The sequence below is a fragment of the Lemur catta genome, chromosome 2 (assembly GCF_020740605.2).
Source record: "Lemur catta isolate mLemCat1 chromosome 2, mLemCat1.pri, whole genome shotgun sequence".
Classification (NCBI taxonomy): domain Eukaryota; kingdom Metazoa; phylum Chordata; class Mammalia; order Primates; family Lemuridae; genus Lemur; species Lemur catta.
The window spans coordinates 138,752,713-138,775,101 of NC_059129.1; the positions used below are offsets into that span (position 1 = coordinate 138,752,713).

General features: G+C 46.4%; 2 protein-coding genes and 1 long non-coding RNA gene across 4 annotated transcripts in view; 1 reads left to right on the forward strand and 2 right to left on the reverse strand.

The window, feature by feature from the left end:
• The first annotated feature begins 430 nt into the window (after window positions 1-430).
• Window positions 431-7,545, forward strand: LOC123632258. Of its 2 annotated transcripts, none has more exons than XR_006733317.1 (3): window positions 431-462; window positions 4,768-4,938; window positions 7,507-7,545. It is a non-coding gene; the product is annotated as an uncharacterized LOC123632258 (long non-coding RNA). The 2 variants fall into 2 exon arrangements; XR_006733318.1 differs by lacking the exon at window positions 431-462 and adding an exon at window positions 786-1,726.
• A 310-nt stretch (window positions 7,546-7,855) lies between these two features.
• Window positions 7,856-22,389, reverse strand: part of TMEM242 (transmembrane protein 242) — a 32,467-nt gene continuing 17,933 nt past the window's right edge. Inside the window, exon 4 of the mRNA XM_045544630.1 lies at window positions 7,856-9,247. Coding sequence (XP_045400586.1) covers window positions 9,149-9,247 — 99 coding nt within the window. The 3' untranslated portion in view covers window positions 7,856-9,148. The remainder of the gene's footprint in view (window positions 9,248-22,389) is intronic.
• Window positions 16,642-18,231, reverse strand: LDHAL6B (lactate dehydrogenase A like 6B). The gene has a single exon (XM_045544629.1). It carries the CDS (start codon window positions 18,156-18,158, stop codon window positions 17,013-17,015), a length of 1,146 nt encoding a protein of 381 aa, XP_045400585.1. The 5' UTR covers window positions 18,159-18,231; the 3' UTR covers window positions 16,642-17,012.

The following is a 22,389-nucleotide window of genomic DNA, read 5'->3' on the forward strand; positions in this document are numbered from 1 at the left end:
CCTGTGCACCCCAACACAGGTGCATCTGAGCTGTTCCCTGTTCCCCCTTGGATGCCCAGTGGTCCCTGAGAGCTCGGATGTGTTCAGGTGGAGGTGGGAGCTGTCCGTGAGGCCAACTCACCAGCAGGTGCGTCCTCTGAAGCCCAGGCCCGAGAGGGCTCCCACCTGCTGGGTGACACGTGAAGGGTGGGCAAGGAGTGGAGGCCCAGGCGTGGGAGGACCCTGTCCTGCTGGGATAAACCGTGTGCACCTGGCGTTCACTCAGTGCTGACTGACTAGCGTCAAAGCCGGTTCGCCGGCAATACCGGCTGGCGGTCTTATAAGCTGGGGGCTGCATTAAGCGCTGTGTACCTTGTCTCATTTAACCCTCCCACAGTATGGTGACATGGGAATTCCTGTACTCGTTCTAGAGATGAAGACGGTTGGCCTGCATGGGGTCATCTTCCCAAAGCCACCCTGACTGTAAGTGGTACGCCTTTGGGTGGTGGGGGCCCTGGCTGGGGGTTAAGGTTGGGAAACGGTGAGGGTTCTCTAGAGAGAGAGAGTCAATAGTATATATAGGTAGATACATGAGAGGTGACTTATTAGGGGAATTGGCTCGCAGTTACGGATGCTGAGAACTCCCATAATGGGCCGTCTGCGAGCTGGAGCCCCTGGACGCTGTAGCGTGGCGCAAGGACCGAGTCTTAAGGCCTGAGGACCCAGGGAAGTGCTGGTGTAAGCGTTGGCGTCCAAAGGCTGGAAAGCCTGCAGTTCTGACGTGCAAGGGCAAGAGGAGAAGAGTCCAGGCTCCAAGAAAGAGAAGGACCAATTCGCCTTTCCTCTGTTTCTGTTCTATCCGGCCCCGCAGATTTGATGGTGGGTGTCCCCCACTCAGTGCACTCAGACTCGCGCCAGTCTCCTCCGGAAACGCCCTCACAGAACAGCCCAAATCACGGTTGAGCAGCTCTCTGGGTATTTCCTAATCCAGGCAAGCTGACACGCAGTCTCAACCATCGCAGCTGGGAGGCCTGGCGGGTGCAGCCGCTGAGGGGAGCAGGGAGTGAAGGGACTCAGCGACCCCTGCACCCACCAGCGCCTGCAAACCCCCTTCAGAGCACACTGCCTGGTGACACGGTGCTGCCTGATAGTGAAGAATTTTTCAAAGGTTTATAACGGCAGGTTTGACCTAAAGGAGTGTTTGCTGCAGAGAAAATGCCACAGTGCGGAATAGACTGTTCAAAACTGGCGTGAACATGGACGAGGTCTGGGGAATGACCACTCAAGGCCCAGGGAGGCTGCGCCTGGCTGAGGGAGGGCACTGGGCAGCACGCGGGCACCCGGGATCCCAGAGCACAAGGCTCCGCAGAGCGGGCTGTCTGTTGGGAACAAACCAACCACTTCTGTGGAAGGAGCGGTGTGGCTGGCAGGTTGTTGGCACAGCAGCAGAAGAGGTAACAACGTTTAACTGGACACGTGGCGTTGCAAAATCACTGATCAACACGCCCTTGCTCTGAAAGCGGGGAAAGGCCAAGGCTGATTTAACCTGCCAAGATGCTGTTCTTTTGCCTCCGAGTCTCCTCTTGGGCGAGCTGGGCTGGGCCTGGGGTAGGACCCCCCTAAAGGGCCCCTGGAGAATACATGAAGGTTCTGGAAGCAGGGGTGCGGGACACCTGGAGAAACACGAGAAGTCATCAAAAACCCAAGGGCTGCGAGCCCCTGCCTTAACCTCCTTCCACAGGCTGTGGTAAGTGGACCACGAACTTTCCTTTTCTTATGCATAGGATCAAATTCGCGGCCTGCTTTGCTGTGCATTCTGTGCAGGTGGAGGAGGCACTGCTGGACGGGAGGGAGGCGGAGAGAGTACACGGGGGTCCAAAGACTGAGAACAAGCGCCGGGAGTGGTGTCATCTTCTGGCATCCAAGGAACCAAAGATGAGAAGGGGGTGGCGGCTCAGGGAACTGCTGGCCACTGTGCTGCTGCCTGGTTGGAGGGGCGTGGCTGTTGCCACGTGCACGGGAAGCCACCAAACCATTTTAGGAATGTTTTCCAGGGCAGGCACTCACAACTATGTGCCTCCTGAGGACCACGACATAGCTCCTGGGATGGCTCCCCTGTCCTTCCTGGGGACGCTGCTGTCTTCAAGAAGCTGCCTCCCTTTGGCTTTCTTGTCACTGACCGGCACTGGATGTGACCAGTGAACAGCATGTCACTGGACTCCTGGCCCCAGACTTGGGGGTGGTGTAGCTCTTGGGCTGCTGAGCATGACTGTGAGCCAGTGATATAGAAGTTTGGAGCCACAGAGAATAAAGTCATTGCACCCGGCCACGGTGGCCCAGGGCCCACAAGATTCTCAGCCTGTCGTGTATTTGAGAGAACTGTTTTTAATTTCAGGACTTAAAGCCCAGGCACGGAGTGTGGTGTCACACACTGATACTGGAAGGGGTGATATTAACCTGGCAGCCCGAACTTTTCTAATAACTCCCGCTGCCTCCTGGCCTCACAGCCCAGGAAAACCAGCTGCCCTGGGGGTTGTCAGGCTGGGTAATTAATATGTGATGGCACTCGGCTCAAAATGATTTAGTGACTAGTGAAACAGCAAGACATAATGCTGAAGCTTACATCATAGGCACAAATTGGGCAGATTAGGTAGAATTATTGGACTTTCTAGGGCATATTAGGTTCACTGGGGAGCGGATGGTGGGTTGGTTTCTAATTTCTTCGATGAGTAACTCTGACCGGAGACCCTGGCCTGAGCTGCCTGCCTAATCCTAGGTACCCTCAGTAAGACCTCCACTTGGGTTCTCTGGCTACAAAATAAAACTCTCCACCCCCAGAGATGAGGAAGGAGCCTGAGTTCAAGGTGGCACTGCTGATACAGGAAGAGAGTGAGGTTTTGGAAATGGAGTGAGAAGTGCCAGGATTTTTGAAGTTTTTTCCTGCCTGGGAGAATGCCCCCTCCCCCCCCCCCCCACACACACATCGTGCCCCTGGTGCCTGGCCAGGGCTCTGGCTGGTCCTAGGCAATGAGACTGCCACCTTCTCCCTGGTCAGACACAAGGCCACTCTGAGTAATATCACGGATGGAACTGCAGATCCATGCATTTATTTCTCCCTGCTGAAGTTGGTGAATACATTAGGATTTTGCCAGATGGTTTTTAATTTTTAATTTTTAAACTATCTGGTCATAGGACTCAGAGTTAGAAACTCCCACCCTCGCAGCCTATGGCTGCAAAAGCCCAGGACCCGCCTTGGAAGCTAATTTTTCATCATTTTGACGTGATTTTCATTTTCTTGAGCTTTGGTGGTTGCAGTAAAGGTGGTCAGCATGGGTGAGAAGGCAAGTGTCACTTTCACCAGGACCTGGCTGTCTCACAAAGCCGCTGGGACACTTGGATCCTCCTTCCAGGGAGGAATCCTGTGGCCCCCTTTCCTCTCCCCTCCTTTGCTCCCTCCCTCCCTGTGTTTACTAAGGGCTTATGCTGAGCCTGGGCCTGAACCTGAAGAAACAGTTCAAGGAGGAATGCCCTCTTCCCTGTCAGGGACATCGATGTTTCTCTAAGGTCTCCCCTAAGCCTCTGTTATTTATTTATCTATCTATTTGTTGAGACAGGGTCTCACTCTGTCACCCAGGCTGGAGTGTAGTCGTGTGATCCTGGCTCACTGCAGCCTTGAATTCCTGGAGTCAAGCCATCCTGCTGCCTCAGCCTCCCCGGAAGCTAGGGCTAACAAGCATGTGCCACCACACCTGGCTAATTTTTATTTTTTGTAGAGACAGTGCCTTGCTATGTTGACCAGGCTGGTCTCAAATTCCTGACCTCAGTGATCCTCCCAAAGTGCTGAGCTTACAGGTGTGAGCCACCGTGCCTGGACTAACCCTGTGTCTTTTAACCTCACCCTTCACTCCCCGCTCTTTCAGTAACATTTGGCATATTGAGAAGCTAAAGGTAACGTTCTGTAGAGAATGTAGATTACACCCCAACTCAGACACTTGACATTTTGACAACTCCCTGGGGAACATCTTTGCAAGTGAGAGGTATTTGGAAAGGCGCTGAAAACTGGAATGCAGGTTGACTTGTTGAACGGAGCCACATCTTGGCAGGTTGAAGAGCTCTTTTACCTCCAGCTCTGGAGACACCTGAGTGCGGCACCTACGCGCACTTGCCACTGCGGGTGGAGCCTCCCTCATCACTTACTGCATAAAAGAGTCTCCCTCTGAAACAGGGAGTCGGGAGACTTGATCATGTGCTGCTTCACAGATGCTTCACTACAATCGTTTTTATAAAAGTCTTTGAAAGGAGAACCAGAGCTGGCCCAGGAGCAAGCTGAGAGCAAAGGTTTTCCTCAATCATTCTTATCTTTTGACAAGAGGTCTTATTTTAGTTTTCATGAGATTTACTACACTAGAATTTCTTAGCTTTGTAACCTCTATCCTGACTGCAGGAAGGATCTCTGAGCAGCCGCGGCCACCGTGGACTGAAGGGAGAGGGACAGCTGCAGGACAGGTGGTGGCTGCAGGGCCGGCGCCCCTGCTGGTGACCCTGCCCCAGGCCCCACGGGGTCTGCCCTGTGGGCTCTGCTCAGAGTCGGAAGCGGAGATTCAGCCCTGCCAGAGGGGTGGGTGGGTGGGGAAGACAGCCAGCAGCGATAAAATAGAACAAACACGCTCCCATCACCCAGCTTCACAGAGCAAAGGGGCAAACTGTGGGGTTTGGCACAACACTGTAAGGACTGTCAAATTCAAGCTTTCTTTTATAAACTCAGTTTTGTCAATTTGCTCTTTTAAGGCAGTGCCTGCATGCTGGAGAGCCGGAGACTGGGGCCTCTGAGTTTCGGACATCACCTGGCTGTCTTCTATGGAGTGTCACTTGCCAGGCTGCAAACCCGGAAACCCCAGCCAGCCTGGGTTGTCAGCGGCAGTGCGAAAATGAAGTTTTGGAGCATTTTCAGATGAGCAGGTAAGAGGTGTTGTGAACATGCTAAGCTTTCTCCGTTTGCCTGATTTAGTTTCTTAGAAGAGTCCATTAAGATTGGCCTATGTCTTTATGTGCATTTATATACTCTCTGACCTATTTTTTAACCATTGTTTTTTTTAAATAAGTGATCATGCCTCATCAAATGGTAATGAGGCAAAGGACCTGATGCAGCTTATATAAGAAATATAAATTAAAGTCCTAAATCACCTCACTAATACTTGGGCTGGAAAGTTGAAACTATACGTGGTTATTGGTAACTGGGATTCTAATTTTCTTCAAAAATGAGTTATCTGCCGTCAGGCAAATCTCACGCATTTTTATAGAGTCACATCAAGGGAAATGCTTGTCTTCCTCTTCTGTGCTCACAAAATTGCAGCCTTGGACAAATAATCCTGACACCACCAACCAAGACCCATTCGATGACTCTTGGCAGAAAGGAAAAACGCCTCCATGAACATGATAAAATACTATAAAAATATGTATTTTACTAATTTTCATGGAAAATTTAACCATTTGATGAAATGCATTTATATTTCACCTAGCTGATTTTCACTTGTACTTAACTATTTGTTTTAAATATGATACATGAAAATGAGGTGAAAATATACAACATTCTCCCTGAACCAAACCTAGGAGAGATTAAATTTTGTCCCAAATGAAAAAGCTAAATTCAATGGATTTTAATTACTTTTGTCCCCATGGGCTGCCCCCTCCCCCATTCATTTCTTCTATTTTCCCCTTAGGTTGCAATGATTAATTTGCAAGTTTAGTCCCACACTATCCATGAAACTAAACAAAATGTATAACAGGCGAGATGATTAAGTGCCACCTTTTGACTAAACAGGCTAAGAAGTGTGTTTTTCAGCGCTGGCCTGTGTGAGCGCGTTGGAACGAGGATGGTGGTTGTGGATCACCACGGCCCCCTCTGGGCTCCGCAGGGCCTTGGCAGCCGCCACTCTCCATATCACTGACCCGTCCATGCTCCTTCTAGGAATAGGCCAGTAGGCATCTTGTGGGGCAGTTCCCATCCCCCTACTTTCCATTCTCAGGTTGTTCTGAAACCACTTTTTCTTGACTGACAATAAGAGCAGCCCATGAATTCCTTTGTGTAGGGCAGCAATAACTTACCAGGATCCATAGTTTTTCCTAAATGAGTCCTGAGGTTTGGAAGCCGCCCTCTCTGCCCACTATGTTTCTCTATATTGCTTTCTCTAAGAGCTCTTTTGGGCACTGAGATTCTAAACGTAAAGCTTAACACTCACCCAGTGGAAGCAACATCCTTACCAAAAGCCTCCTCAATGTTGGCTTAGACAGGAAATGGAAATGGCTGGTGTTATCCATCCTTTAAAGCATTTCTAGTGCTCAGCCGCCATGAAATGGATCGCTTATGGGGAGATAATGTCTGTTCTGTTCCTTTTTAAGTCTGTGAAAAATGTCATCCTGGTTAATAGGGTGATTAAAACTCTTTATGCTCCAGGAGATAAATGTGATTATGTTTGTCATACTCTACCCAAGATAAAGACAGCAAAGAAGGCAAACTTGAAATTCCATAATGTTTCCTCTCTTCCATATCCAGGGACATTCCGAACTCAATACACAGATGGTACTTCACATAAAGAATAACATTATCTGTTAAACATTTTTCCTTTCCATTAACCAATTTAACAATATGCCTCTGGTATAAAAGGAATAGACAAATGACTAAATCTTCTGATATCTGAGTTCTGACTGTGGAAAACACCATTGAGTCATACTGCTTGTTTTCTTTTAAAATTCTCGTTGTTGCTTTTAAAATGCAATCAGAGCCTATGCTCAGTGCCTATGCTAGGGATTCTGTCCCTGTCAACCTGATGCACGGTCATTCTTAGGAAGTCCCCCTGCCATCGGTCAAGGACAACAGAAGTATCGTATAAGGAAGGAGGTAGACATTAGGCACGCCGCCCAATTAAGTATTCAGACACTTATTCCTTCAGCAACGTTCATTCAGGCCTCCTCCACACAAGCCCTGTGGGAACACAGTGCACCTACCACAGCTCCTGGCTCCCTCCTAGGGCCTGGCTGCCACCAGCCCAGTGCCCGGCAGGCCTGCAGCAGGAGCTGACACCGTTTACAGGGCCCTGAGAGGAAGTTGCTACACTCAAGGAGCTCACAAGGCGAGAACCTATTAAATAGAATTACAGTTAGTAACGATTTCTCCTTTTATCACTCCAGACAAGCTAGAAATTCTCATCTTCTCCTACCCAGTGGAGGTCTTTTAAAACTCATCAGGCATTCTCCATCTAAGAAAAATAAAAATCCAGATTCTAGCTGTAAATAGCTGACTTTTTTTCCATGTCAGACAAGTAATTTGCTGACAGCGTAACAGAGCCTGAGGCCCATCTTACATAAGTGTGAGTGTCAAGTTTATGAAGCACAAAAGGGTCAGGTGGTGCCCATTCCATCAAGGGGAACGTAGACTCGGATTAATAATGTAGACAAAAACTAGTTCAGTTTGGCTCCTGCCTTTCCTTCATTTTTTTTCAAAATCTTTTCTTTTTTCTTTTGAAACAGGGTCTTGCTCTGGCACCCAGGCTAGAGTGCAGTGGCATCATCATAGCTCACTGTAACTGCAAAGTCCTGGGCTCAAGAGATCCTCCTGTCCCAGCCTCCCGAGTAGCTGGGACTACAGGTACGTGCCACCATGCCTGGCTAATTTTTCTATTTTTGTAGACTGGGTTTCGCTCTTGCTCAAGCTGGTCTCAAACTCCTGGCCTCAAGCAATCCTCCTGCCTTGGTCTCCCAAAGTGCTAGTATTACAGGCATGAGCCACTGTACTTGGTCATCAAAATCTTTTCTTAGAGAAGATTTAGTTAGAAATGAAAGACTGGGGAGAAGATGTTTTCTACTCCACATATGCTGATAAGTTTCACAATCCTTTCCTTTTATTCTTGGATTTTTAACAGGTTACACATGAATCCCAGATACCTATTACACCTGTTTAATTAACAATATGGCAATTTTAACAGGGTAACATGGTCTAAAGAAAAATGTTACATTATGTACTTGACATTTCATTTAAAAATTTCCCTTAGAATAAAATGTTTCATTATAATAATTAAATTTCAAATGTACTTTATTAAACTTGATTGCTGAGTAATTAGAGCCTTTATAAAGAAATTGCACGACTGATAATCAGCTAGAGGTTACTTTTCTGGACATATTGACGTATTAAAGTATTTCTCTTCTTTAAAAAATTTTAATCTCCAGTAAAAATAACTGCATGTAGACATTATTCCCCATATGTTTTCTGTAAGAGATCATGGAGGACAGGAGGGTTGGGTGTGTATGTAAGAATTTATCATATCAGCTTCATTAGAGGGCTGGGGCCAAATACTATTGAGACTCAGTACTCAGGTGAATATAGGTGAACTGGGCTGTTTTTACTTTGACAACTGAGACAAAACTACAAGTTGTCAGTCAGTGCTCAGGGATCCAGACCAACTTCTCAAAAAAGTATATTTTATACCTTTGTTAGCATCCTCATTATTTTTTAGTCCAACTATACCTTTTTAAATTATCATAATCCATTACTGGCTTTTTGTCCTAAGAATTTATAGGGCCTCCAAGTGAGGCCATCAGGTAGATAACCAGCATGTGTGCACTAGCTGGGAACCCCAGACTGCGTCCAGGAAGACAGGGCTACATCCGTTTCATGCCCTGCAGGACTTAACCGTTAACTCACTTTGGAGTCTGGCTACCAGGAACAAGTCTTCCAAATTCTGATGGTCATACACTGACAAGAAAGGCTCCTGAAACTCTCAATTAGACACATTGCTATTAGGGAGTCTGTTTACAATAAAAGTATGATAGAAAATCTTTATAAACTTTTTTTTAGGGACAAAACTTGGGTTTCAACTGAAATTTGGTTCAACTGTCATGAACAGAAGCATTTCCTCTGGGACCTTCTCCACATAAGGAAGTTATCCCTATAATTACTATTTTTAAATAGGCTGCTAAATGCTGGGAAAACTTTACCCTCAGCCAGCACACATCACACACTTTCTGATGAGGAGGTCAAGCACCGTCCATCCCGTGGGTTCAGGCAAGAATCTGCCCATGTTCCTGAGGAGAAGTCAGTCCCAGTCCCTTGCTGCCATGGTCTCCAGCACCGCCCTTTCTGTAACAATTGTTCTGGAATTCATCCACACTTATCTCATTTGGATTTCAATGCTTCTTCCCACTCAACAGCTGATTCGGAGTTCTTGGGAATCGTTGGAAATATTGATTGCATTTTACTTCGAAAGTCTTTCATCTAGAAGGTGAAAAAAATAAGTCATCAAATGTTAAAAGAAGGAGAAAATAGCCAAAGCTATTAGAGATGGCACCTTTCCTGACTGGATAATACTCCACTGCTCATAAGTACAGAGCAAAGGAATACCAATAAAAGATAAGGACCATATTCTATTAAATAGTTACCTATTAAATAGTTACCTTAAATAGTTACCTTTAACTATTTACTCTAGTAAATAGTTAAATAGGTAACTATTTAATGAACTACACCTAGTTTCTTCTTCTAAGTGTAAATCTATTATCTAAGTAACATAAAACTTTACTCGTAATCTGTCAGCCCTCCATATTTATTCCCTAGCAGAGGAAGAGAATTCATCATTGGCTTTTATGTATAAAGATGCAGATGAGGATGGGATTTCTGCCAATGAATACATTTAGGTCATTCAAAGTTAAAATTTTAGAGCCAGAGAGAAAAGGTAGAGAGAAGATACTTAGTAGGAGTTTAATAAAGAATAAATCAAGGAATGGCAGATAAACTAGAATGTTCTTACGTACCAATGTTTAAAAAAAAAAAAAATCTATGTAGGGGTTTTACCAGCAGAAGTTGACTTGGAATCCAAGAGTCAGAGCAGGTGGATGGGAGATCTTAACATGCGGCGTCAACACAGTTCACCTGGAGCTCCCGGCTCCACCTAAGTTGTGCAGCCCCATGAGGGAGAGGAGTACTCATTTAAGGGAGCTGGATGATTTTACAGTAGACAGTACTAGTAACAACACTCCTGGATCCATTGTTTTTAATCCATATGGTCCTGCTCCGAAGATATTATTTCAGCAGCACTACAGCACCACATTACAGTGTTGTCCATCATCCAGGTGCCAGCCACACTTTTCTGAGCATGGAGATCTCTTTGGTCAGGTTCGTGAAGCACCCTGGACTCATCAGCAACATGCAAGTCATTTCCTGGAGTGGTTATTTTGAGAGTCAGTTATTTTTTTTTTATGTTGATGCTTATTTATTTAAATTTGAGGCTGAATCTTTACCTTGTTTCCAAGTTTAGGGGATGCATCTTGTTTGGGACTTTTAAATCCTAGACGTTTACTCCAGCGATTGTAGCACAGACTCTGGTATCCTCTGGGAGAAGGAACTCCATGCAGTTGAGCTCTAAAAACTCTTACAACCACCTAGAACAACCACCCTTCCCCCTTTCAGGGAGCTCAGCACATCAATTAGTCTCATTATATGACACTGTGGGAAATGAGAACATTTCTAGATGTTTTCAATAGAATAGTATGCGAGCCCTAATCAGTATGGTAAAGGGTCATTTTGGGGGCAGGATCACTGTCCTATGTCTATTTGATAAAATCCAACTAAGCAGGACTGGCTTGGTTTAGAGAACAGATACTGACCTCTTTCACCTTTGACTAGGCCCGTCGATAGCCACATGGATCCTGAGACGAAATGTCTTCGAACATACCGTACTATTCATTTAAATACTTGCTTTCATTAGGAAGGCTCATGTGAATTTTTAAATCTCAGCTTCCCATTTTTTAAGTTACTAGTACTATCATTTAAGTAAATGTCAGACAAGCATCTTTACTTTCTCCTAAACCCTCACTGTATCACGAACCGTGGGCCCACGTCGGAGGCTCCCCCATTCCAGGGGCTGAGGCTATTCGGGGATGCCTGAATTCCTCTCACCCCTTTCCGTGCCGGCACTCTAGTCTCGGGGGGAGACGTCCCCCCAGACTTTTGCTGCCTCCAGGAAACTGTTCCTGGCTGTTTCCCCATCCGGGTTGAGGTGACATGGGTGACCAAAATTCCCCACGAGATGCCCCTGGGGTGTCTGCTGGCCAATCTGAAGGCCCTGGATTTAGGCATCCAGCCCAAGCGCCTCATTCTTTACTGTAATACTGCCTGGCCAATGTATAAATTGGACAATGACTCCCAATGGCCTGAAAATGGGACTTTCAGTTTCAGTATTCTGCAAGACCTTAATAACTTTTGTCGCAGGAACGGCAAATGGTCGGAGATCCCATATGTCCAAGCCTTTTTCTGTTTGCGCTCCGTCCTTCTCTCTGTCTGCCCTGCCAGCCTGCACAGGTCCTCCTTGTGCTGGATCCCCCCCACCCTCCGCCTCTTCTCCCTCTAACTCTCCACCGGACAGAGGCCCCTTCTGCTTTCTCTGATCCACCCGACTCCCTCAGCCCTGCCCCCACCCGACCCCCACCATACCCACAGGCGCCCGCCCATCCTCCCACACCGCCCAGGTGCTCACCGAGGCCGTCTCCAGTCAGCCAGCACACTTGCTCCCACCAAACCCCTCGGACCAGCCCCTCCTCTGTCCGTTATGGGGGGTGGCAGGCACTGAGGGGCTTGTATGCGTACATGTTCCCTTCTCCCTTTCTGACCTTTCTCAGATTGAAAAGTGCCTAGGTTCGTTTTCTATTAACCCTACAGCCTACACCAAAGAGTTCTGTCACCTGACACAGGCATATGCCCTTACCTGGTATGATATTTTTGTTATACTATCCTCTACGCTTACTACTGATAAAAAAGGAGCATGTCTGGGCAGCAGAGGGACCACCTGTTGCAGTGTGTCCTTGCCGGCCTCCAGGCCCCCGCCCACCGTGCTGTAAATTATGACAAGCTCAGAGAAATCACTCAGCAGGCAGATAAAAACCCTGCAGCCTTTCTCAGCCGCCTTACAGATGCCCTTATCCAATCTACAGGTGTAGATCCTACCTCCCCTGCGGCGACTACTGTCCTTGCAACTCACTTTATTACTCAGTCCTCCCCTGACATCAGAAAGAAACTCAAAAAGGCAGAGGAGGACCCTCAGACCCCCATCCGAGACCTGGTGAACATGGCATTTAAAGTGTTCAATTCTCGAGATGACCAGGCAGAGGCCCAAAGGTAGGCCCGAGCCTTGGTTGCAGCCCTGAGGCCGGCAGGACTCGCGAAACCATCGACCTCGTCTAAGGCAACCAGCCGCGCTCCACCAGGCACCTGCTTCAAGCGCGGTAACGAAGGCCACTGGGCCAAGTGGTGCCCGCAGCCACTTCCACCCACCACGCCTTGCCCGGCATGTGGTCAAGAGGGACACTGGAAAAGTGACTGCCCCTTAGGACAGAAGTCCAGAGGGTCAGTCCTTCCATCCCTAGACCTGCCGATGGCAGCTTTGGGTCTGGCTGCTGAAGACTGAAGAGGCCTCGACTCGGTGACCCCGATAACCCTCGCCGAGCCCAGGGTAGCAATCAAGGTAGCGGGTAAGGCAGTGTCCTTTATGGTTGACACGGGGGCTACCTACTCTGTCCTGCCTTCCTTTTCAGGCCCTACTTATCCTTCCCAGATGTCAGTCATGGGTATTGACGGCAATCCCTCTCAACCCCCCCACCACTGGTCCCCTAACCTGCCTGATAGATGACTGTCCCATCACCCATTCCTTCCTTATCATGCCCTCCTGTCCTGCTCTGCTATTGGGAAGGGACTTATTAACCAAGCTGGACACCACCCTTCACTTTTCCTCCGGGGCCTGCGCCCTTCTTTCTCTCTCTCTCTCCAGATTCCTCAGCTCCGCCCACGGCCTCTCCCACCTTACCAAGCCCTACATACCCTCTCCTGTCTGAACTGGTAGACCCCCGAGTTTACATTAAAGAAATTATATGTGTAATTTTGTTTAATTCAGAGGTTGTTTAAAAATTGATTCAAAGCCTAGATGTGGAGGGAAAAATAAAACCAAGACAGAAGGTAACTAATAAGGTAAAAAAGAGATGTAGAAAGGCTATGAACATGGAAATGTATTTTTGTTAAAAATAATCAGCAAGAGAATAATTTGTGTGGAGAAGGATCTTGTGTAGTGACTTTTTGTCCTGGAACAGAATGGCTGGTTATTTGAAAAAGAGGAAATTTAGGACAAAAAAGAAAGCCCAAGTATGTCGTAGATGGTCTGTATAGGTTATGATGAAGTTCATAAAAGGAATTTACAAAAGAATTTTATATATGCTTGAGTCAGCTAATAATTAAAAAAAGAAAGGTTTGGTTAAAATCACAAGGTATTCTTAAAATACCAGTTTGCTCTTAATAAAACCACAAAAGTGTTTTAATGCTAAATCTACTGACAGCCAAAAAAGGAGGGACCTACATCTTCCTTCAGGAGAAATGCTACTACTATGTCAATGACAGGCCCCCTCCAAAGTTAAGCTGTCTAAGCCTGCTGTCACATACCTTGGACTTAGTCTCACCCCCACTTCCCGACATCTCACTGTTGTTCACCAGCAGGCTCTTCGCGACCTCCAGCCTCCCACCACTGCTAAACAAATTCTGTCCTTCCTCTGGTTTGTTGGTTTCTTCCGACACTGGATCTCCAACTTTTCTCTCCTTGCCAAACCCCTCGATGAGGCAGCACGTGATGCCTCTGCTGGCCCTCTCTTAAACCCTCAGGCTGTCTGCCGCGCATTCCTAAAACTTAGCGTCTCTCCTACAAGCACCCCCTCTAAGACTCCCTCATCCTGAAAAACCCTTTAACCTCTACACGGATGAGCGCCAGGGCCTGGCCCTCGGCGTCCTCACCCAACCTCTGGGACCTACTCCCATGTGCACCCCAGTGGCCTATTTATCCAAACAGCTGGACACTACGGTCCGTGGCTGGCCACCCTGTCTCCGCGCCTTAGCAGCGGCCACTACTCTCACCAGGGAGGCCCTGAAACTCTCCCTGGGACAGAACTTACATGTCTTCTCCACCCACCATTTACAGGACCTTCTAACTCACCGCTCTTTAGCCCTCCTCATTCCGTCTAGACTACAGGAATTCCATCTCTTGTTTATTGAAAATCCCACCATTACTTTATCTCAATCCCCAACTCTAAACCCTGCCACTCTGCTCCCCATTCCCTGCCTAACCCTGTCCTCACACTCCTGCTCAGAAATGGTTGAAGCCTCCACTACCCCTAGACCTGATCTGTCAGATAAGCCACTCCCTACAGGGGACTTAACTTTCTTTGTTGATGGCAGCTCTGTCACAGGTGAGGACGGCAAACGCTGGGCAGCCTATGCCATTGTCTCTGCCTCTCAGGCAACTTCTCCGGACCCACGCAGACAGATACCTGCCTCAGCCTCCAGAGACCGACTCAGATATCTCTCACATGGATATCCTCTACCCTTGAGACCAGCGTTGCAAATTAAAGTCACAGGCAAAGTATACTAAAAAATATGCGACTATTATCCTTCAGCGACTATTCATGTCAGCCGTGAATATGTCCTGGCCCACCAGACACAGGTTCAAATATCTATCGATATTCTGGAAGCAGAACAAACTCTAGCAGGACAACTTTCCTCCCACCCTAAACATTTCCCTCTTACCTCCTGGCTAAATATTATTCAACATACCCTCGCCTTCCTAAACTCCTCCAAAATAATCTCTAATGTCTCCCACTGTTTCCTCTGTGCCTCCCTTCAACGACCGCCTACTGGCCGCTGTTCCCCTAAACTTTTCTAACCCCTAAAAGACTCCCTCATCGGGTCCCTCGTGCTCCACTCCACTCACTCGAGTTCCCCTACGGAAACCTGAACCCACAGGCCAACCTTATGCAGATCGCGTGTGCTTTCTCACCACCCTCACTGACCCCAACCTACAACTTCATGGACACTGTCTCACTAACCATACTGTGACCACGACCACCTCTTCTGCTCCGGGACAGTTCTCCTGGTGCAACGGAACACTTACCCCCTACGTCAATACATCCACCCCGGGTCCTTGTTTCCCTGTCATGGTGGTCCCTCAATTAACTCTACATGGTGAGTCTGAATTTGGGTGGCTTCTCCCAGGACCCTGCTCAAAACGAGCTATCATCTTGCCAGTCATGGTGGGTCTCAGCATGGTCTCCTCCATCGCAGCCTCAGGGCTCGCGGGAGGCGCCCTGGGCCACAGTGTCATTTCTGCCCAAGACTTTGCAGATTGCCTACAGCTATCCCTGGAAACCACGTCCGCATCACTAGTTTCCCTGCAGAGACAACTGACTTCTCTGGCTCACGTAGCTCTCCAAAACCGGAGGGCCCTGGACCTATTAACGGCTGGAAAAGGAGGAATCTGCATTTTCCTCCTCGAGGAATGCTGCTACTACGTCAAAGAGTCAGGCTTATAGAACAAAACATAAACAAACTCGACACCCTGAGCAAAGAGCTACACAACTGCCACGCCACGGGCAGAGTACTTCCTCCTTCAGATGGATACAGTCCCCACTAGCCGCCCTTAATAGGACCCATTGTCACCATTTGCCTAATCTTTCTCTTTGCCCCCTGTCTTTTACAGTTTCTCCAATGCCGCCTGCAGGAATTATCCAGAGTAACAGTAAACCAGATGCTTCTTCATCCCTGCTCTCCCCTTCCAGTCACCCCTCCACCAGCCGACTCCGGCCCAAAGCCCCTACTATGCCCCTCAAAAGCAGGAAGTAGCCAGAAAGACCAAGGCGCCCTATTATCACTAAAAGGCCGGAATGTAAGGCTGGTGGCAGGTACCCCTCCCTTCCCTAATGAAAAAAGAAGAAGCCCCTCCTATTCCTGAATACCCACCCTAAAGCTGAAACAAAGAAATTCTTCACTCCTTGCACCGACATCTCCTGGCCGAAGAAACTCCCATCCCCCAGTCCTAGGAACCTATATAAAGCCACTCAGACTTCTGGGTGGCGCGGCCTCTCTGGTACCACTCCGTGGGTCCCCTGAGGCTCGCCCGGGTCCCTCTCTCTCAGGGACTCGTTACCCCCACCCGGGAGCGCTCCAATAAAGCCTCTTTACTTATCCCTTTCTACTCTGCTCGTCTTTCTTTCTCTGACGCCGGCTACTTCAAAGAAACCTTACAATCACTATTTTCATATCTTAACCTAATGATCCTGTTTCGCTGGTATGCATACACACGTACATGACCTACATGCAGCTACAGCCCCCACTTCATAACGTTTTTTTAATGGGCTAGCTCGTCCCCAACCCCTGGCTGACGGACTGGTACTAGTCTGTGGCCTCTTAGGGACTGGGCCACAGAGCTCCGTGCCCCCCTACCCTGCTATCTGCCCCCCATGCCATGGAAAAATTGTCTTCCATGAAACTTAGGTGGGGGGCATGCACACAGGAGGTAAGCAGTAGGTGAATAAAGCTTCATGGCTTTATCTGTATTTACAGCTGCTCCCCATTGCTCGCATCACCCTCTGAACTCTGCCTCTCCATCTGCTGAAAAATTGTCTTCCATGAAATGGGTCTCTAGTACTAAAAAGGTTTAAGGACCGCTGGTGTAGCTGACAAGCTGTCCCAAGGGAATGAAGGCAGTCTCGAGATGGATCCATTACAAAAAGCACTTCTGTGTGTACACACTTTTATTTTTACATCGTAGAGAAGGTTACATCTTTTTATAGAGTACATAAATGAACTTAGGTATTAAGTCAGCCAGAGTGAAAGAACTAACATGTATCTAATGAAAAGAATCAGAATTTCTAGAACATAACACCTACAACCTGCTTTTTTTTTTTGCGGGGGGGTGGGGTGGGAGCAAAAGGCAACTACATATACATACAAGGCAAATACTGGCACATCAGAGACACCATAAACAGCTTCTTTCATATAGTTATTTAGGAACTGTAAAAACGTTAAGTATCATCCAGATCTGAAATGCTAAATAAACAGGGAAGTCACTCTACCAATTTTTCCGTTTCCATCTTTTAGGAATTCAAGTTAATTCAAAAGTTTGACATATACAATCCTATATCTACTCTCTCTTCTTCAATAATTTCAGAATGATAGTTTAAAGTTTGAGCTCCTTCTGAATTTCCCAAAGTGTTTTTGCGCTCTTATTTAGACGGGCCTCCTCTTCAGGGGTCAGCTTTATTTTTATAACGTCGGTAATACCATTCTCTCCCAGGATACAAGGAACACTGAGGAATACTTCTTCATCTATTCCATAGAGGCCCTTAATTATGGTGGAAACTGGATGTGTTCTCCTCAGATTCTTCAAAATACTTTCTGTTAAATCAGCTACAGATAGGCCAATGGCCCAATTAGTATAACCTTTCATTTTAATAATCTCATAGGCACTGGCAATCACTTCTTTGTGGACATTTCCCCATTGCTCAGGGTCTTCATCAGTTCCTATATCTGCATTCAGATCCTTCAAAGGGACACCAGCAATGTTCACTCCACTCCACACAGGAACACTTGAGTCTCCATGCTCTCCAAGGACCCATCCGTGACAGCTTTCAGAGTGGATACCAAGCTTTTGCCCAATCAAAAAACGAAAACGAGCAGTATCCAGATTACAGCCACTTCCAATAACACGGTTTTTGGGAAAAGTGCTCAACTTCCAGGCTACATAAGTTAAGATATCCACTGGATTGGAAACAACGATCAGTTTGCAGTGGGGGCTGTACTGGATAATACTGGAAATCATTCCTTTGAAGATGGTCACATTTCTCTGGACTAAATTTAGGCGCGTTTCTCCCTTTTCTTGGCGTGCTCCTGCTGTGATAATCACTAGGTTGGAGTCTGCAGTGATACGGTAATCTTTGCTGCAAACAATATTTGGCATTTTCATGAAAGGGCTGCCATGTTGAAGATCCATCGTCTCACCCTTCAGCTTGCCTTCATCAAGGTCTACAAGGGCAAGTTCATCACTCAAGCCTTTTAGTAGGATGCTGATAGCACAGGCCATGCCAACTGACCCAGTTCCTACAATGGAGACCTTGTTGCGGCGAACCGGCTCCTCTGAAGTGAACTTCTTCATCAGTTCACTCTTCACAGTCGCCATCTTGGCCGCGGGGGTGCAGGGCCAGGCGCCCCTGAGCGGCACCTGTGCTGTGCCACGGGGACTCAGAGCCATCCCCGGGCACGGGAAACCTGCTCCCGCAGAGCTCACTCCCCTGCTGACCCGCAGAACTGCCACAGCCCAGCTCATGGCCACTCAAGAGGCGGAGGAAGATAACGGACAAACACTGCAGGCAAGAACGTGCAAAGGCCAAGATCGCCGGTGATCGGTGACCGTTGGACGCTTCTGGTGCGCTGCACTGCGGCTGCGCAGGCCACGCCCCCCCCCCCCCCCCCCCCCCGCGCATCCTCCTCGCAGGTGCTCAGTCTGAGGGCGAAAGGCTGTCTTCACTAGGAAGTGAATCCTGGAGTTGGTTTTACAAACTTGGATTCTTATCAACATTTGACATGGTTAACAGCCCAACTTCCAGACCCCTGGAATTATTCATTTTCTATTTTTAGTATGTGTGCCGAATGAAAATGCCTCTGTGAACTAGAGATGAAGACAAGGTTAAGACTCGGGAGCCGTACCCGGCCGGGAAGAACAGGTGCGTGCGCTGTGTCGCCCCGCAGCCCGCCGCATCGCTTCCGAGTGACGGGAGAGGTGGGGGTCCACTGCCTGTGTGCCCCGCCTGGCCGCGGCCCGCAGTCAGCCCGAGCTGGACAGCAGGGGAAGGGGCCAGCTGTGAGTTGCTCTGATCTAAAATCCCACTGGAGGAGGATGCTGAGCCTTTCTCATGCCACAGGAAACTCTGTGATTGTGAGTCCTGATTAAAAACGACTTCCCAAGTAGAAAGATGGTGATGTAACCCTCTATTAAAAAGAAGCTATCTCTTAAATGTTTTTAAAATGGAAACTTTTAACCAGTGTACAAATCAGATTGTTGATTGAAATAGGGAAATAAAATATTACCTAGTACAACATGGCATCGGTATGCCTCACCTCCACTGCAGTTCTCTGGGCACTCTTACGAACTAAATTCTTTTCGAATTTCTGAGGAGTGTCAACTTTATATCTGATGAAATGTATACCCTAATAAACCCAATAAACTACAAAAGCCCCCCAAACAGCACTTTCTTCCCACTTATAAACAGAATTGTAACTGTGTAATGATTCGTCAAAAGCTCTCCCTTGCGTTCTAAGAGAGCAGTATGCTCTCCCCAGCGGGGCTCCCTGGTACACATAGCCCCCTCACAGTCAGCAAAAAACCCTTCAGTTTTAGAATAATGAATCCTGACAAAATGAATAATTTATATTCAGGACTTGAAAAGCTATTCTCATTCTTTTGCCATGGAAATGTAGTCCGAGAAGAGAGGAACAGTAAGCAGAGGAGTTGGTGAGAGGTGGGGAAGTGTGGCAATTAGTGGAGTTCCTGCAGTCCTGTCTCAGGGTGACTTGCTGGCCGTGTTGACTCACTTGCCATACTAGAGGGGTTAGATACCCTGTTTAGATGGTAGAGAGCCACAAGCTCCATGACACACGAAATTGTAGGAGCACCAGATACATGAAGGCTCTATGCACTGGTGGCTAGATTTACGGGAACCATTTGTCAAATTAAAAACTGGAATTTTAAAAGTGATCATCTTTATTTAATTGTGGCCAGCATTTTAGAGAGAACCTTTCAAAAGGATCAACTTTTGACAGTTGTTGCTTCTTTTATCCCAGACATAACTTCAAATGTTTTAACCTGATGTCTGTTCCCACCTTCTTCCTGTGACCAGTCAAGTCATTTTCCAAGATAAGTGTTCTTGAACATGAAATTCAAGGACATGAAGACTCTTAGCTAGATAGCTTCTGTCTACAATTTTCATCCTAGAGTTTGAGCCTCTTCAGAAATACAATCTCTATGATAGCTGCCTCTTCAGTTTTTTCCCCTTAGCCACAACTAAATCAATTTTGAGGGGTGGGGGGAAACTCTCCAAAACAAAAATACACCAAACAAAGAGCTTTTCTTATTTACAACAAGTCTCAAGATAAAAATGAAAGCACTAAGAAATACGAAGAGATGTATTTGACCTCCAGAGCAGATTTAGGTCTACTCAAAGATGTGGAAAGCCAAATATAGCTAGACAGCTCCCTAATGACTTTCTATCTTAGGTGGCTCATTATTCCTTTTGAATTGAAAACCTAACTCAAATTATCTACTCAAAATGCAGTACAGTGTTATAGCTGATGGCAGCATTACACCTTAATACTTTTGGTTACACCACTTAGGACGGAGGAAGCAGAAATGAAGACAACCAGCAGGTCTCGACCAAGAACGGCTGCAACAAAGTCACACTATTTCTTTCACCTGGACCCTCACACCCAGCTCCACCATGCTTCTTTTTCTATCTGGGAGTCCAGTTCTAATATTCCATCCTCTCACAAATGTTCATCAATCTCCCAAGCAGAATTGATTGATTGATTTAGACAGAGTCTTGCTCTGTCACGTTGGACTAGAGTGCTGTGGTGTCATCCTAGCTCACAGCAACCTCAAACTCTTGGGCTCAAGCGATTCTCCTGCCTCAGCCTCCCAAGTAGCTGTGACTATAGGCATGCACCACCACACTCAGCTAATTTCTTTCTATTTTTAGTAGAGACAGAGTCTTGCTCTTGCTCAGGCTGGTCTCGAACTCCTGACCTCAAGTGATCCTCCCGCCTCAGCCTCCCAGAGTGCTAGGATTCCAGGCGTGAGCCACCGCACCCAGCCCAGAATTGACTTTTTAAATTCTTATGTTACTATTGTATTTGGTACCTCTCTCCATTATAGGATTTATTATATACAATTAAATGTAAATGTAAAATGTGTCACTTGAAGAGGGATCACATCTTATTTACCAGCATATCCCTGTCGTCTGGAACAGAGCTGGGCACATGAGTAAGGATTCACTATGTGTTTGTGGTAAAAAAGAATGAGTGGATAATTATAACCTGAGTAGGCTAGAGAGAGGGCTAAAAGGTGAGAGAGAGATGGAAAGGCCGGGCTAGAGAACCCACCTGGTGCCAGAGTTTTGAAAACAGGGGTAAGTAAAATGGGTAGGTGGTGCCCGTTTGGGGCATCATGGCAAGGTTGATGCATAGATTTCAAATAAAGCTTTGGATAAGGTAAAATATTTCTTAACTATTTTCAAAGCCAACACTTATCTTTACCAAGTTAAAACATGCCAAAAAAAACCACAAAAAAACAAAAAACAAAAAAACAACCACACTAAAAAAACCTGTAGTGCTAGAAACCGAGCAAAACAAATACGCAGTGGCAGAGAGATTATTTTTATCCTCTAAAGTTATTTAAAATTTTTTGTTCTTTGGAAAGCTTTTAAAAAAGCAGCACACAAAACCTTTGCTTTGGGGAAAAAAGGAGGAAATGAAAGTAGCATTAATTAATATTATAAGCTGATCTGAAATAAGCTATAAATTCACAAGCATGCAACGAGAACATTATATAAACACAATTATTTTAAAAGTCGTCTTTGTGATTTGAAAATCATTAAATGCAAATTGTAGTTTTAGCACAAAATAGTGGGCTCTAATTATATTGTTCATAGATACTAAAATCTATATAACTTTGTAATTCTCACATGGGGGTCTTTACAGATACCAGTACATGAAAGTATTGTCCTTTGTCAGCAACACTGGGAAAGCTGGAGGGAGGACAAAAGCAGGGCCACAAAGTCTGCCTTCCAGGTAGAATAAAGGTAGAAAGCTAATTCAAAAAGCAACACTGGGATCAACTTCCTATTTACAGTATTTAAATATTAGAAAATGAATTTATTTTCAAGCTCTTCTAATAAATTACCCCAATCACATTTTTCTTTAAAAGTATCATCTTATACATAATTTTTGATGCAATGTAAAAGAGCCACTTGTATTAATCACTAAAAAGGAAAAAAAGAAAATTTCTAATGTGGCACAAAACATGAAAAACAAAGAAATTAAAATTCATTGGTATGTATTTAAGTATCCTAAATCCTATCTATCTAAAAATTGAGAAGGTTTAACTTTATAGCTATAGATTCTAATTGCATGGGTGCTGTTTTATTCACTCCATTTATTCCCTGTGATTGGATTAAGTAATAGAAGCCACCCTGTAGTCCTGAGAAACAGCTTTGTTCATCCAAAAAAAATGACATGAAGAAAATGTTTGTGTATGGAAATTACTTTCAGTTTGAGGTAGAAAGCTAAGGTACCTTTATAAACTCGAAACTACCAAAACAGATGGATGCCATGTTGTAAAGCTTAAAAATCAATCTGCCCTAAGAGTCTGGGCAAAGAAGAGTCAGCAGTGGGGAACGGTGAGGAGAGGAAAAAATGCTCTGGGGTGTAAGCAGGTACAAGGTTCAGAGGCTAGAGGCTAGGAAGAGCATGGCCTTTCGGCATGGCTAGAATTCCAAGTGTGACAG